Source organism: Felis catus, chromosome E2, assembly GCF_018350175.1.
Source record: "Felis catus isolate Fca126 chromosome E2, F.catus_Fca126_mat1.0, whole genome shotgun sequence".
NCBI classification, from domain to species: Eukaryota; Metazoa; Chordata; class Mammalia; order Carnivora; family Felidae; genus Felis; species Felis catus.
The window spans coordinates 19,889,885-19,905,469 of record NC_058382.1 but is presented as its reverse complement, the minus strand read 5'-3'; the positions used below and the strand labels follow the sequence as shown (position 1 = coordinate 19,905,469).

Below are 15,585 nucleotides of genomic sequence, written 5' to 3'. Positions count from 1 at the left end.
GCGCCTCCGCCTGACCCGCTAGTCGCGGAGCTAGGATGTCGTGGCTGCCAGAGCCTCCGAGGTAACTCCTACCGGGTCTGGCTCTCACTAGACAGATTTGAGATCTCCCAAGCACAGACCAGTGGCGAGACGCTAGCCAGCCAACACCTTCGGGCACCTGCACTTGTAGCATCGCCTTGGTTCGCGGAGGAGAAAGGGCGGAAGCCTTTTGGCCCTCTGACGCTTCCGTAGCGAGGGGGCGGGGCCCGGAAGGGAGCAGGATGGCGGCGCTGGACAGTGACAGCGAAGAGGACTTGGTCAGCTATGGGACGGGCCTGGAGCCGCTGGAAGAAGGTGCGGGCCAGATTGGTCGCCGGGGTCTGTGGCAAACAGGTCCAGGATCCGGGGCAAAAACGCCCAACCCCGTGCCGGGCCTCCTGTGGTCCCGGGGTTAAGGCTCGCTCGCTACTGGTGTCGCGAACAGCGGTGAAAGAAGCGTGCTCGGTGCTTTTGGAGTGCCCACGCTCTGGAGCGACGGATGAGAGACCCTGAGGGGTGGGAAACAGATGACGAAACAGGCTCGTTGGAGAACTGGGGGGGTGGTGGTGGTGATGGTCAGGCAATGTCTTCCCTAGGAGAGGACGTTTGGGCTCAGACTTGAAACAGAGGGAGGAACCAACCATACGAAGATCTGGGTAGGAGAGCATTTCAGGCAGAGAGAACAGCAAGCTCAAAAGCTCTGAAGTCAGAGCCAGTTTGACAAATTGAGGGTCAGGCAGGACTGCTGTGGGTGGAGCCGACGAGGCAGCAATGGGAGACTGGCAGAAGAGGATGTCAGAGGGGGAGGCGGGGGCTGCATCTTACTTGGTATGTAAGGGTGTTTGGATTTTATACTGAGTGTAGGACAGTCATTGTGGGGTTTTACACAAGGGAGAGATGTATATTTTTAAGATTATTCTGTTCTCGATTTTGAGAATAGACGGGTTGGCGGGGGTGGTGTGGGCAAGAGCGAAGGAGAAATATTAGCAAAAAGAGGTCTGGAGATGATGATGATGGCTTGGACTGGGGTGTTAGCAGAGGTGGTGGTAAGAAATGGTCTGGGTAGAGGTACACATTGAAAGCAGAGCAGACTGGACTTGCTGCTGAGATGTGGGGGTGAGGGCAAGATGAGGCAAGGTTCTTACCCCTGTTTCTGGTCTGATTCCTTAATGACTTGATTTGTTCAGCAATGTATTGAGTACCCAGGAAGGACTGATGGCAGTGCTAGCCCTGTGGGAAGGACAAAGGGAGTATGGGGAGCATGGTGGGTAGGAGTTGCTTGCAGACCTCCTGTTGGTGGGATCTTTTTTTTTTTTTTTCTTAATATATGTATTTTTGAGAGAGTTCAAGCGGGGGAGGGGTAGAGAGAGGGGAGACAGGGGATCTGAAGCAGGCTCTGCACTGACAGGCTGACAGCAGCAAGCCCAATGTGGGGCTCAAACTCAGCAATCCGGAGATCATGACCTGAGCTACCCAGGCACCCCTGTTGGTGGGATCTTATTTGCCACCCTGACCGCATCCTGCCAGGTTGGTTGTACTTCTGGGGCATTTCTACTGAAGACCCTTCCCTACCAGCAGTTATTTAAAAAAATTTTTTTTAACATTTATTTTTGAGAGACAGAGCGAGGCAGAGCACGAGTGGGGGAGGGGCCAAGAGGGGTGGGGGGGGGGGGACACAGAATCCAAAGCAGGCTCCAGGCTCTGAGCTGTCAGCACAGAGCTTGACACAGGGCTCGAACTCAAGGACCTCGAGATCGTGACCTGAGGTGAAGTTGGACGCCCAACTGACTGAGCCACCCAGGCGCCCCTCCCTACCAGCAGTTCTAATCATCAGAAACTTTTGCCAGACACTGGCCCTACTTTTACCCTCTGCTTACAAAAGACAGAGGAACACTAGTCTCCTGAAAGCTTCTTATGTGCTTAAGACAGCCCTTGCATTTCCTCTAAGTCATCTCCATACTTCACTCAACATCCTCAGTTCTCTGATATGTTCAGTTTAAAGTCCCTGAAACCCCAATTTGTCAGAGCCTTTCTCGAAGTATGGGACCAGAGTGTGGGTAGAACAGGGCTACCATTAGTGTGTCCTTCATTCTAGACTGTAGTTTTTTAATACAACCTAAGGTCACGGTAGCTTTATTGGCAGACGTATCACCCCATGATCTCAAAGAATTTGTTGACAGAGATCCTGTATTGGAGGAGTTCAGATCTAGTTGAGCACAAAAGTACAAGGTTTGCAAGTGCTAAATTATATGATATAGACAGGAAGCAACCTCCACAAGCTAGCAGGGAACCTGAGAGGGCCAGATGGGATTCCTTTTAAAACTGGTTCGGGTTAGCTATGCAGAAAGAGGACAGGGGTTCGACCTGCATGGGTGGAGGTTATTACAGCCATGTTGGGCAGCTGTTTATGCATTTCTGTATTTCTCATCTCACACTTGTTTCCTTGTGAGTGACATATTGTAAGCATCAACTATTTGACCTACATTTTTCCAGTTCTTCCTCTTTGGTGATGCACAGAATCTGAAATGAAGCCCAATGGCCTAACCATGCTTTTGAAATGAAAGGAAGGGACATTTGATTTGTAGATCTCCCCCCACCCCCACCCGGGTCTAAAAGTCACTCTTTAACTTCTCACTATTAGAAGTTTTTGAAGATTGAGTCATTGTTTCCCAAGCACTTTGAAGTTTAAATGCACTCAGTACATTTTACAGTATAGCATACTAGACCAATAATCACTTTTACTTCCTGCTTTGAAGTTTTAGTGACAGGTTAGACAAACATTGGTAGAGGAAGGACTCCAGTACTTAATTAAAGTTGCTAGCCCTGATGGAAAAGTTTTCTGGTTAAGAGATAGTGGCCAAACTGTCACACACAGACCCACAGGCACATAGGCCCTCTGGCCTGGAAGGAAGGGGGCACCAGAACTTACTTACCCTCATTAGATACTTCTACTTGGTTCTGGATCATCTCTGGCTCATCCTGTACCCAGATTAAGTTTAGGGTGATTTTCCTCCTTGATGCTATGACTTTCCCACTTAAGACTCTCTGTGGCTCCCATCACCCATAGGGCATACCACAGACCCTGAAGCACTGAGTGCAAGGCCCTTTGCAGTATGTGCCCTTCTAGTTCCATCTTCTGCCCCTTCCCTTACCTCTAGTCAGTCTAGACTACTTTTTCAGACTTACGATTTATTGATTGAGGCAATGCCTCTGTTGGGAATTATGTCTCTATCAGCAGCTCATGTGATTGTGCTCATGCTGAGGGTGACTGTGATGTTGTGGTCCTTGTACATTGTCAGAAGAGTTCTTATATATTCAGCTCTCCTCTGCATGGCTCTGAGTGCCCTGGAAGCAGGGACAGAGTTGTGTCTAGTTTTCCACACCCAGGGTCTAGTACAGGGTTGCTTCCATGGTGAGGGATAGTATGGCTGGCTTGGAGGCAGAGTTGAAATCTGATTTCAGCTTTGTGTTTATGAGCCGTGGACTTTAGGGTTGTTACTTAATCAGAGCATGCTTATCAGTTATGAAGAATGAGATAATATGTGTGAAAAGAAGGGCTGCGTTGTTATTAGTAGCACTAATTACAAGAGGGCCTGGCCACAACGCCACCTCCTCCCCGGAGTTTTCTCCTGATGTGATTAGAGGTGGCGCCTCCCCCTCAGGAGCCCTTCGGGACCCAGCTGGCCATGCTGGTTGGCCCTCATTATCTGCCGCCACAGGTTCCACTTAGCTGTCTGCTGATCTTATCTCCCCTTCCAGATTAAGAGCACCTTGGGAACAGAGCAAGAATGGCATCTTGCGTTGGCAGGGTGTGCCCTCTCTCACCTTAACCCAGTAGTTCTCGATCGGGAATGATGTTGCCCCTCAGCAGATGTTGGCCGTGCTGGGTGGGAGAGCAATGCTTACTGGCATCTGCTGGATGCTGCTAAATCCTACAGTGCACAGGACCATCCCAGGGCACAGATCTATCCTGTACAAACTGCCAATAGTGCCGAAGTTGAGAAACCCCACCTTAGCCAAGAATCGTGCCAGGTGCACATGTAGTAGTGGATTGTGTGTGACGCATTTCCAAACACTGGAAATCTTGGATCATGGGACCCGAGTTGTAATTCAGTTCCTTAGAGTGAAATGAAATTGTAGCTGATATTAACTAACCAAGGTTCGCTGTGACCAAACACTGTGCTCACCTCTCTGCCTGTGGTGGGTCATCCTCAGCACCAGCCTACCAGATAGGTTCTGTTTATTGCCCTACCTTTACAGTGGTGGAGGCTGAGGTGTGGAGAGATCAAGTAGCTTGCCCAAGTTCACAAAGTAGCAAGGGTAGGGGGATTTGAACCTGGATGTCTTGATCTTCCAAACCTCAACTCTTGACTGCCCTGCCATGGGTTATCCAGAAATAATGTAAAGGCATCACAAGCTACTAGTAAGAATGTAGGACTATGAGGCTAGAAGTTCCTCTGCTTTTTGTTCAACCTTCCAGAAGTAGTCACTGGCTTAATTATTGAAATAACAGGGACACATGGGCTTATCTACTGTACATAATAATAATAATAATAATAATAATAATAATAATGGCAGCCAGTATTTTAAGTGCTTACTGTGTACCTCTCTTCTTGCTAAGCACTTTATAGGCATTGTCTTATTCACTTTGCATAACAACTCTATGAAATAGATATTACTATTCGTGTCACCGCCATTTTACGGATGAGGAAATCAAGGCATAGAGAAGTCAAGATGACTGAGGTCCTGGTCCTGGTAAAGATGGGGTGAAAGCGTTGTGACCCTCAAGTCTGTGCCTTTAACTACCATATAACTTGCTTTCTGTGTTGAATGTTTGACAGTAACTTGATGGTTACTTTTTATTTTAAATAGACTCAGAATTCTGAATCACAGTGGATAAAATTAACCAGTAATTTGTGACACAGCCCCTGAAAGTGTAAACCTAAGGACTTTTTAGACTTTATTAAGCTCCTTTCCACTATGTGATGTAGCAAGCCAGCCCTTTTCAGCAGAGCGGGAAAATGATTAATTTGAAAGAACAATAACTATGGAATCAGGAGATTGCCAGAAATAAGGACACATTTAGGATTTGGGGAGAATGGGCAACACCAAAGGACAAACTCTGGGCTTGGGATGCTGTGAAGTTCTAGAAGAGATACAGAAGTGTTCCTTGTGTCGCGAACCTTCTCATGCCCTGTGCCAGCCCCGCGACCTGCCTCTGGCATTGCCAGTAGAGTTTATCTCCAACTATTGGAACTGCCCTCGCCCCATGTAATTCAGTTTATGTGATGGACTTTAGTGGGAATCAGGCCATTGGTGCCAAAACGTGTGTCTAACAGAAATAAGAAATATCTATAATTGCCTTAGAACTATAAAGAAGCTTGATACAGTGTATTACTTTACAAACTATATAAGCTAGTAAAGCCTGGGAATAAAAAAAAAAATTAAACTTGTTACACTTAAAATTACAAGAAGTAAACAATTCAGCATGTTTAAGAAATGACACTTTCCCTACATTTTTTTCTAATCCGCCACCCGCTTCTCTCTCATCAAAATACTTTTTTCAGGTGAAAGACCAAAAAAACCAATTCCTCTTCAGGATCAGACTGTCAGAGACGAAAAAGGAAGGTATAAACGGTTTCATGGGGCCTTTAGCGGAGGTTTCTCTGCTGGGTACTTCAACACTGTTGGCTCGAAAGAAGGTATGATTTTCCTACGTGTAGCTATCATATCATATCATATCATATCACTGAACTATCATAAGATTCTTCTCCTCTTCCACCTCTCCCTTTTTAAAAAAACTTCTTTAAACACTTTAATACACACACTGTAGCCTTTTGTGTTCTTTCAAGATTTGGCAGGTTTTCAGAGTCCGCTGGTATGTTGTTCATTGGTTACAACCTGAGAGTGAAAGTTTTCTTTCACTTAAAGAAAAAAAAAAAAAGATATATTCTCACCAGATGGTTAAGTGACGATAATGACTTCCGTTTTATACCATCGCATCTTGCCACACACCAAATGCTGTCATACACATTCCCTCAGGTAACCATTGTCTCCCGCGTCTCAGTGACTGAGGAAGGCAGGTGTCGTAGTTGCTTTGTAGGTGAGGCCACTGAGGGTCAGAGCCGCTCTCTCCTGGCACTGGGGACCACAGCATGCTTGTCAGTCTATGCTCTCAACCTGAAGAAAAATCAGTTAAAAATTTCATGTTATGCAATACAATGGATTCTGCATTGTTCAAAGTCACGCATGTTTTTTAAATGTTTTCACACAGAAACTGGAATGACTTTTATGTGCCAGATAGGAAGGGAAGAAGAACTGAGTAACTCATGTAGCAATTGTTGAGAACAAAATGGGACACGTTTCTATATATACACACTAACTTGTATGGAACAATAGTAAAATAAAGATGAGAAAAGCCATGTAAGAAAAATAGTTGGGGTAGGTCAATAAGATGGTTTAAAGTTCAATATCCAGAATGTGTAAAGAGCAGTTCCATGAGCAAATGACCAAAGTATCTGAACAGTTTACTCCAGAGGCGATAGAAACGCTGTATTTAATATTCAGCCTTGTTACTAAGAAAGGCAAAGTAAGGTGACCAAGGCACTATGAAATTAGTACACTTTATTAAAATGTTAAAAGTGGCAGGAGGGTTGGTGAAGAAAGAAGTACACTAATACGTTGCTGATTGTTGCGATTATAGCTGTGCCGTGTACTGTAATAAGACCAGCTCAAACGATTGTCAGGAAGACTGTGATACGTTCATACCCTGGAGTATCTCTTTACCATTAGAAGGACTATACAGAAATCGGGCAAAGACTATAGAAATCCAAAGTGGAGGAAGGCAGTGGCCTAGGAGAGCTGATCCTCACTCCCGGATACCTGGGGTTATCTCCCAGGCCTGCCCAGAAACCTGCTCCACCCACTGACCAAGAGTAGATGTGCCCCATACTCCTTAGGTCCACAGGACTCTTGTAGGAAATCAGAAAGGAGGTGTGTCCCTCTCAGAGAAAACTACAAAAGTGTATTGCAGAGGGTTACAGATACGTTTGACCTCCAGGCCATTCTCACCGTATAGGCATGGTACATGCTTGGTGACTATGGACAGGGAACCGGCGTGGTAGTTATAGGACCCAGGGGTTTGATGGAATTGGGGGTGGTATGGGCATTACCTGTCTTTAGACTGGCCAGGTTGAGTCCTTGGGCCAGGGCACCCTGAATTTGCCTGCGCTGCTTCTGTGACTCGGTGCCAGCCACCCTTCCACAGCTGACTCATGCCCCTTGATGTTATGTCTTCATATGTTAACAAGTTGGTGTCTGTTGCTGTCCTCTTGGTCTCAGAGTGGTCCTGCCTTTTAAGGTGACCTTGCATCTTTTGGTTCACATCTACTTGGAAAAAGAATGTCACTTTCTTCTCTCTCTCTCTCTTTTTTATTTGCAAAAAAATTTTTTTAATGTTTATTTATTTTTGAGAGAGAGAGAGTGAGACAGAGAGTGAGCGGGGGAGGAGCAGAGAGAGAGAGGGAGACACAGAATCGGAAGCGAGCTCCAGGCTCTGAACTGTCAGCACAGAGCCCGATGCAGGGCTCGAACCACGAACCGTGAGAACATGACTGGAGCCGAAGTCGGATGCCTAACCGACTGAGCCACCCAGGCGCCCCTCTCTCTCTGTTTTTTTTTAGAGAGAGAATGAGGGAGTGGGCAAGGGGCAGAGAGAGAGGGAGAGAGAATCTTAAGCAGGCTGCATGCCCAGCGCAGAGCCCAACTCTGGGCTTGATTTCACGATCGTGAGATCATAATTTGAGCTGAAATCAAGAGTCAGATGCTTAGCCAACTGAGCCACCTACGCACCCCATCTCCACTTTTACTGTATAATTTGATTTCTCTTGGTCCTAGATTCTTAGGAGGAAACCTATCCACTGAGTTCTGCCAAGAGATGTGAGCATTAATAAAGTTATGTTATATAATTATTTCTACATGAGCAGTGAGATAGGAAGTAGCTAAGGGTTTGTAGGTACTGGGGGTTTCAAGTACATAATTGCATTATTTAATTATTTAGTAATAAACCAACATACCATCTATTATCATAATATTCTAAACGCTTTTCTTTCAAGGATGGACACCCTCTTCCTTTGTGTCTTCACGACAGAACAGAGCAGACAAATCTGTTCTTGGTCCCGAAGACTTCATGGATGAAGAGGTGGGTGTGCAGAAGCGGAATTGCCTGTTAACCAGTGGGATTCGTGCAGCGCCTTAGTCTCCCCAGAGGGTTCAGTGTACGAAGGCTTCTTTGTTTGCGAGGCTTTATCTTTTAGGAGTTTGGACTAGAGTGCTCTGTACCTCAATGCATTCTTGTTCACTGGAGTAGCATCTTATGCTGGGGCCAGTTTCTAAAGTTAAGGGTGGAGAGGAAAGTCGTTCACAGGCAAATTTCCTTGAAGAAGCACCAGTTGCCCCACAAGTGCAGTATCCACGGAGCTGAGTCCACAGCCTCCGACAGTAACTTTGTGCACACTACCATTTAAGGAACGGTGAGCGACTAGACCAGTTAGGAGTCAAAGGGAGCCCTGTGCAGGCACCTGGGTACCTCATTAACACAACGGTGACTGTGCACTTCTTAGGGGTAAATGGGAGCCGGGTGTGGGGGGGGGGTTGTCCTAGGGCCTACAAGGTGTGCTTCATATTTAAAAAAAAATGTTTATTTATTTATTTTGAGAGAGAGATACAGCATGAGCAAGGGAGGGACAGAGAGAGGGGGAGGCAGAGAATCCCAAACAGGCTCTGCATTGCCAGCGCAGAACCTGATGTGGGGCTCGAACTCCCCGGCCGCGAGATCATGACCTGAGCCAACAGCAAGAGTCGGAAGCTTAACCAACTGAGTCACCCAGGAACCCCATGCTCCATTTTGCTTTAAAATTAAACCTCTGTTTCCTTAAAACCTAGTCATGGATTCATTTGTGATAAAGAAGAAATAGAACACTATATTCACATCCTTTAGGTTGCAGGTAAGAGGCAAGGGGAGGTCCCCTTCCTATTTGACTAGCATAATCTATATGGAAACATGACTCATGGAACAAGAAGCCTAGATGTCAGCGAGGCCCCGTGTCCTCTCTTCTCAGCCATCTTCTGCATGTCAGCTTGTCCTTACATCAACTCCTTGTGGTCCCAAGGTGGCTACAGTAGCTCCAGATGGCACATCCAGGATCACATCACCTAGTGGAAGGAGGACTTTTCTTTGGTATCTTTTCTTGAGAGCAAAGAAACCATTCCCATAAGTCCTACCGGGGATTTTACCTCACGTCTGCTGGGGCAGATTGTTTTACGTGCTCATTCTTAAAGCCATCCTTGGCAGTGGAAGTGGGATCAAAGGACTGGCTTAGATAAGATACGAACCCCTATTGCCTAACTCTCCCCGGGCCCCAGCATACGCACCAGGACACCACTGTGGGAGTGCATGGTGGCACCGAGGGGGGCCGGTGTCTGCACAGCTTCAGGGCTCTGTGAGGAAAGAGGGAGGGCATAGGCTATCGGAAAGGCAGCCAACAGGAAATGCAGAAACACTTAAGGTAGCACGTACATGCTCAGGAATGCTTGCTGACTGTGACTCTGAGATTTGCCCCCTGCACTCTGACCTTTGAAATATTGTCTGAGGCAACAGTTACTTTCCGTAGAAGTAATTATTGGATTTTAATTACTTCTTATCTTCCTAGCTTGGCTGTGCCTCTTGTGGCCTCACTGAGTGGCCATCGTCATGCCCTGTCCTCGGCTACCGGCCTTAGCTTTTGTGAGGATCCTAAAGGCAGATATAAAGTCAGCTGCTCCACACACACATGCAAACACACACACGCACACACATAAGTCAGCTGCTCCACTGATGCCTAATTTGGTTGTGTAGTTTTTTTGTTTGTTTTTTAAAGTTTTTATGTATTCATTTATTTAAGTAATCTCTGTACCCAACATGGGGCTCAAACTCACAACCCCGAGATCAGAGTTGCATGCTTTTCTGACTGAGCAAGGCAGGCATCCCATCAGTTGTGTGGTTTTAACTTTTTTTTTTTTTTTAAGAAATAAAGCTACGTGATGTATTATGGTTAATCACTTACCAAATAATGTAAGTAATTCTGTTTGAATTTTCTTTTAAAGGATCTTAGTGAATTTGGGATAGCACCTAAAGCAATTGTCACCACGGATGATTTTGCTTCCAAAACCAAAGATAGAATACGAGAAAAGGCCAGGCAGTTAGCAGCTGCTACTGCCCCCATTCCTGGAGCTACTCTGCTTGATGACCTCATAACACCAGCAAAGTGAGAAGAATTTTGTTCTAACTTTTGTGATCTTGGCATCTGCTTTGCATATACATAATGATCTTAATTACAGATAGTTTGGTTGCAAGTAGGAGAAGCCTAGCTTGAGTGCAAAAGGGGGTTTTGCCAAAAGGATCTTACGCTTTTATTGCATGGTGTATTCTAGAGCTCCAGTGACCAGCTCTGCTGCTGGGGCTGGTGGAGGCTGGTAAGCTGTTAGGAACTCGGGTGCCTTCCCTCCCACCCTCCCTCAGAAGCCTCAAGGGCTCTCTCCGGTCTGCCTCATTCTTCCCTCTCTTTCTGCATATCTCCTTGTTCTGTTCCTGGGTGTGTGGCCTGATGTGGCAGCCTCAGACTCATGGTTTCTTAGGCCCCAGGCTTGACAAGGACCATTTAGAGCCCCCAGGTGTCCATTCCAAAGGCCCAGCAGAGAGGACACGGATGGACTTCCCCAGGTTCGGTGTGCACCCACGTCCAGTGAGCTGTGGCCAGAACGGCAGACCCATGTGGTTCTGATGTGCATGGGGGTGGGCTGTGTTTCAGGGCTCAGGCACAAGTGTGTGAGCTGGACAGGGACTCAAAGACTGCTGATTTCTTACTATCCTCCAGTATTATAAAAGGAAGTTCACGTTCAATGCCTTGATATCCTAGATTATCTATTGGTTTTGAATTGCTAAGAAAAATGGGCTGGAAGGAAGGACAAGGAATTGGCCCTCGAGTAAAGAGAAGACCGCGCCGACAAAAACCTGGTATGTATATTGATTGTCATCAATTCTGTAGCACACTTTTTAATGGCTACACGTTTCGGGAAATGAAGCTGCTGGGCAAAGTAATATGCAGATACAGTTGACTCTTGAACAATGCTAACCCTGCATGCAGTTGAAAATCCCTGTATAACATTTACTTGTTTATTTTCAAGTACAAATTATATATATATATATACTTATATAACATACAGTGTTGTATTTCCACGTTACTATTGACTTCCTAAAAACTTACCTGCTTAATAGCCTACTGTTGACCAAGAGCCTCACTGATAACATAAACAGTCAATTAACACATATTTTATATGTTATAGGTATTAAATATTGTATTCTTACAATAAAGTAAGCTAGAGAAGAGAAATTATTATTGAGGAAATCCTAAGGTAAATATAGTCACACTAGCTCTACTATAAAAAGTCTGTGTGTAAATGGACCTTTGCAGTTCAAACCTGTGCTGTTTAAGAGTCAACTGTATTTTTTTTTTAATTTAAGTATAGTTGACGCACAATGTTACATTAGTTTCAGGTGAGCAGTGCAGTGATTGGACAAGTCCATAGGTTCTGCTGTGCTCACCACAAGAGTAGTGGCCGTCTGTCACCATACAGCGCTGTTACAGTACCATTGACTGTATTCCTTGTGCTGTGCCTTTTATCCCTGTGTCTTATGCATTCCAGAACTGGAAGCCTATATCGCCCACTTCCCTTCACGCATTTTACCCATCTCTAAGTCCCCTTCCATCTGGCAGCCATCAGTTTGTTCTCTGCATTTATAGGTCTGATTCTGCTATTTGTTTATTCATTTATTTTTTTTTCTAGATTCCACATATGAGTGAAATTTGTCTTTCTCAGCCAATACTTAGCACAACATCCTCTAGGTTCATCCATGTCACAAATGACATGATCCCATCCTTCTTATGGCTGTGTAATATTCCATGGGATATTTAACCATACTCCATCTTTCTTATCCACTCGTCTATTGATGGATGCTGAGGTTGCTTCTATATCTCGGCTATTGTAAATAATGCTGTAATAAAATAGGGGTGTGTGTATCTTTTCAAATTAGTGTTTTTGTTTTTTCCTTTGGATAAATACCGACTAGTAGAATTTTTAGATCATATGGTATTTTTATTTTTAAATTTTTTTAAGTTCATTTATTTTGAGAGAGAGAGAAAACGCTGGTGAAGGAGGGGCAGAGAGAGAGAGAGAGGGGAGAGCGAGGATCCCAAGCAGGCTCCGCATCGCCAGCACGGAGTCCAACGCAGGGCTTGAATTCACGAATCGGGAGATCATGACCTGAGCGGAGGTTGGACGTTTAACCGACTGAGCCATTCAGGCACCCCTATTTTTAATTTTTTGAGAAACCTCTGTATTGTTTTCCACAGTGGCTCTACCAATTTCCATTCCCAAAAGGTCACCTGTATTTTAAGGCTTTTTGTGTGTCATGCGTAATAGCATTGTACTAGAATTGTACTAGTTTATATTTCTGCTAGCACCATGTGAAACTGTTTCCTACTCTTACCAAAACTGTGTCACAGTTTAATAGGATTCTTTTCTATTTATGTCTTACCCTTGGTCTCCCCAGCCAGAGTACGAACTCTTGGAGGCAGTAATAATTTCCTTTGGGTTCTCTGTGGCCCTGGGACAGTAGTGGTTAGTCACTGAGCACATTATTGACAGAGTGTGGGTGGGGCAGAGGCTGGTGGAAAACAATTCCTGAGTGATCAGTCTCTGACCCTAAAGCCGTAGTACCTTTCATAAGTGCTGTCATGGACTTCTAAAGAATGTCAGCAAGTTAGATTTCCATATTTTTAGCTGCTCATGACTAATGTATTTGACATCTCTTTTATAGATCCTGGAGTAAAAATCTATGGCTGTGCGTTACCCCCTGGAGGCTCTGAAGGATCCGAGGTACTATATGCAAAGGCTGACCTTGAATTTGGTATAGTGACACCTGTTAGTTTATGAACGTGCAATTTTAGGGTCAGAAGAATTTTAGAAATCAGTCAGATCCCATTACGGTGAAATACCCCTACCCTGAAACTGTCTTCATGTCAGAGAATGTATTCAGCAACATGCCCTCACCATACATGTCCAAGGTCTGTTCAGATTCTTGAGTATCAGGGACTCAATTTAGCAATTTGTAATAGTGGAAATGAAAGTTTGGTCATTGTTCTGTTTGGAAGTAGTCATTTGAAAATAGTATTTTATAGGCTTCCTTTGCACCAGTCAGTGACTCACCTCCATTCTCCTTTTTCCTCGTGGTTAAATAGGATGAAGATGATGACTATGTGCCTGAAAATGTGACCTTTGCACCCAAAGACATCACACCTGTGGATTTCACACCTAAAGATAACGTGCATGGACTGGCTTACAAGGGCCTGGATCCCCACCAAGCATTGTTTGGAACTGCGGGAGAACATTTTAATCTTTTCAGTAGGGGACCTGAGGGAGCCAGCAATCTCCTTGGAGAGATTGGGGTGAATAAAGGAAGAAAACTGGGAATTTCAGGCCAGGTAAAAGTTTCTGTTTCATGAACATGGAACCACTGACAAATGAGAACGCTTTCCATATTATACTATATCTATAGCAGTCATTATTCATTGACTATGCAAAGACTTTGAGGTGGTTATGTTTTCCTTACAGCCTTTTCTGAACACGCTTCAAGCACACCTTCCTGATTTTAATAGGTACTGCTGAGATCCTGTGACCTAATGTTCTTTAAAAAAACATTTTTTTTAATGTTTATTTATTTTTGAGAGAGAGAGAGAGAGAGTGAGAGCGAGAGAGCGTGAGCAGGGGAGGGGCAGAGAGAGACACACACACAGAATCTGAAGCAGGCTCCAGGCTCTGAGCTGTCAGCACAGAGCCCAACGCTGGGCTCGATCCCACAAACCCTGAGATCATGACCTGAGCTGAAATTACGAGTCTGACGCTCAACCAATAGCCACCCAGGCATCCCTCCAAATTTTTTTCAAACAAAAAGTAATCCTTGTTGGAGGCCATGTCCACAAAGGTTAGAGGTTCTTACAATAGCTATTTCAATAGTGGTGCCTTGAGATCCTGGTCACCAGCACTGGCCCCAGGCCACAATGACCGGAAGATGAATATTCTGCCTTTCTGCTTTTGAAGGCCCTGTTCTCCTCCCGCGCTGATGCTGGGTGTGTTCTCCATGCCTTCCTTCGCTAGGCCCCAGACCTGTAGCTGCTGCTAGGCCTGGAGGACAGTCCCAGCACTGGAGGACGGCATTCACTTCCGGTCACTGTTTCCAAGAGGACTTGAGTGTATGTGTTAATCTAGTCTCCTGCTTCCCCTCTCTTTTGGTGATCTTGCAATGCTAATGTGGTCTGTTCAACCACATCCTTAAAGTAGCTTTATTCTTCAGTGGAGACATGCTCTAAAACCTGTCATTGCTGTTTGAAACCTTGTTTTTGAAGGCTTTTGGTGTTGGTGCCCTGGAAGAGGAAGATGATGACATCTATGCCACAGAAACTTTATCCAAATATGACACCATTTTGAAGGATGAGGAGCCTGGAGATGGACTCTACGGCTGGACAGCACCCAGGCAGTATAAAAGTCAGAATGGTAATGCCATAGACCCTCAACCAATGGTAGGACCAAATGTCAGGGTATCAGGAAGAAGAGATTGCAGAATTGATAACTGCAGTGTCAGCCTCGGTGGAGTTGGGGGGTGGTGGCCAGAGATAGAGGGTGAGAAACAAAGTGGAGAGAAGAGAGGCCCCGTGTGGGGGGTAAGACAGAAGGTAGACCGGGTCAGAGCCAAAGCCAGCTGTCAAGACAAGGCCAAGGTGGGGAGGAGGAAGAGGTCTGGAATCAGGGAAGGAGCAAGTATGTGGACAGGTGCTTGTGCTGCAGGTCAGAGGTGGCACTGGGTCAGAGGGAAGCCCAAGAAACTGGGAAACTGGCCAACATAGGCCCAGCAGGTCAGAAGGCCAGGTGCGGGACCTTCGGTGTGGGACCTTCAGCAAGAGGGAGCTTGGTACTGGCACCCAGCCAGTCTCCTCACTTGAGTCCCTGGTTCCTGGGGGGCTCTTGTTGGGCTAGGAGATGGACATGTCTTAACACAACTTAAATTTCAAGTCAGGGTCTGTAGTGACTCAGATCCTGTGGTTCTTTTTTGTTTTATTTTTTGAGAGAGAGAGGGTGCAAGTGAGTGAGGCACAGAGAGAGAGAAAGAGAGAGAGAGAGAGAGAAAAGTGGGGCTCACCCAGGGCTCATGTTTTACTTGAAGTGGGGTTTGAGCTCACCTGATGTGGGACTCGAACTCATGAACTGTGAGATCTGTGAGATCATGACCTGAGCTGAAGTCAGATGCTTAACAACTGAGCCACCCAGGCTCCTTTAGATCCTGTGGTTCTAAGTAATACTTCAGCTTTTTTTGTAGGGAGGAGACAGTTTGGAGCAGATGTTAGTAGCATGTGATTTGGAGTCATCTGACTGGATTTGGATCACAGCTGTCTACTGCCCAGCAGTGGGACATGG

General features: G+C 45.6%; 1 protein-coding gene across 3 annotated transcripts in view; it reads left to right on the top strand.

Moving 5' to 3' along the window:
* Positions 1–213: 213 nt before the first annotated feature.
* GPATCH1 (G-patch domain containing 1) overlaps positions 214–15,585 on the top strand; it is a 39,103-nt gene continuing 23,731 nt past the window's right edge. For 2 of the 3 annotated variants that reach the window (XM_006941457.5, XM_003997950.6), the window contains exons 1-8: positions 214–333; positions 5,586–5,720; positions 8,133–8,218; positions 10,162–10,322; positions 10,974–11,071; positions 12,935–12,993; positions 13,356–13,598; positions 14,520–14,667. In XM_006941457.5, the coding sequence (XP_006941519.3) occupies positions 261–333; positions 5,586–5,720; positions 8,133–8,218; positions 10,162–10,322; positions 10,974–11,071; positions 12,935–12,993; positions 13,356–13,598; positions 14,520–14,667 (1,003 nt within the window). In that variant the 5' untranslated portion in view covers positions 214–260. Of the gene's footprint in view, positions 334–5,585; positions 5,721–8,132; positions 8,219–8,961; positions 9,024–10,161; positions 10,323–10,973; positions 11,072–12,934; positions 12,994–13,355; positions 13,599–14,519; positions 14,668–15,585 lie in introns of those variants that run through there. The other variant, XM_045045566.1, reaches the window with a different exon arrangement.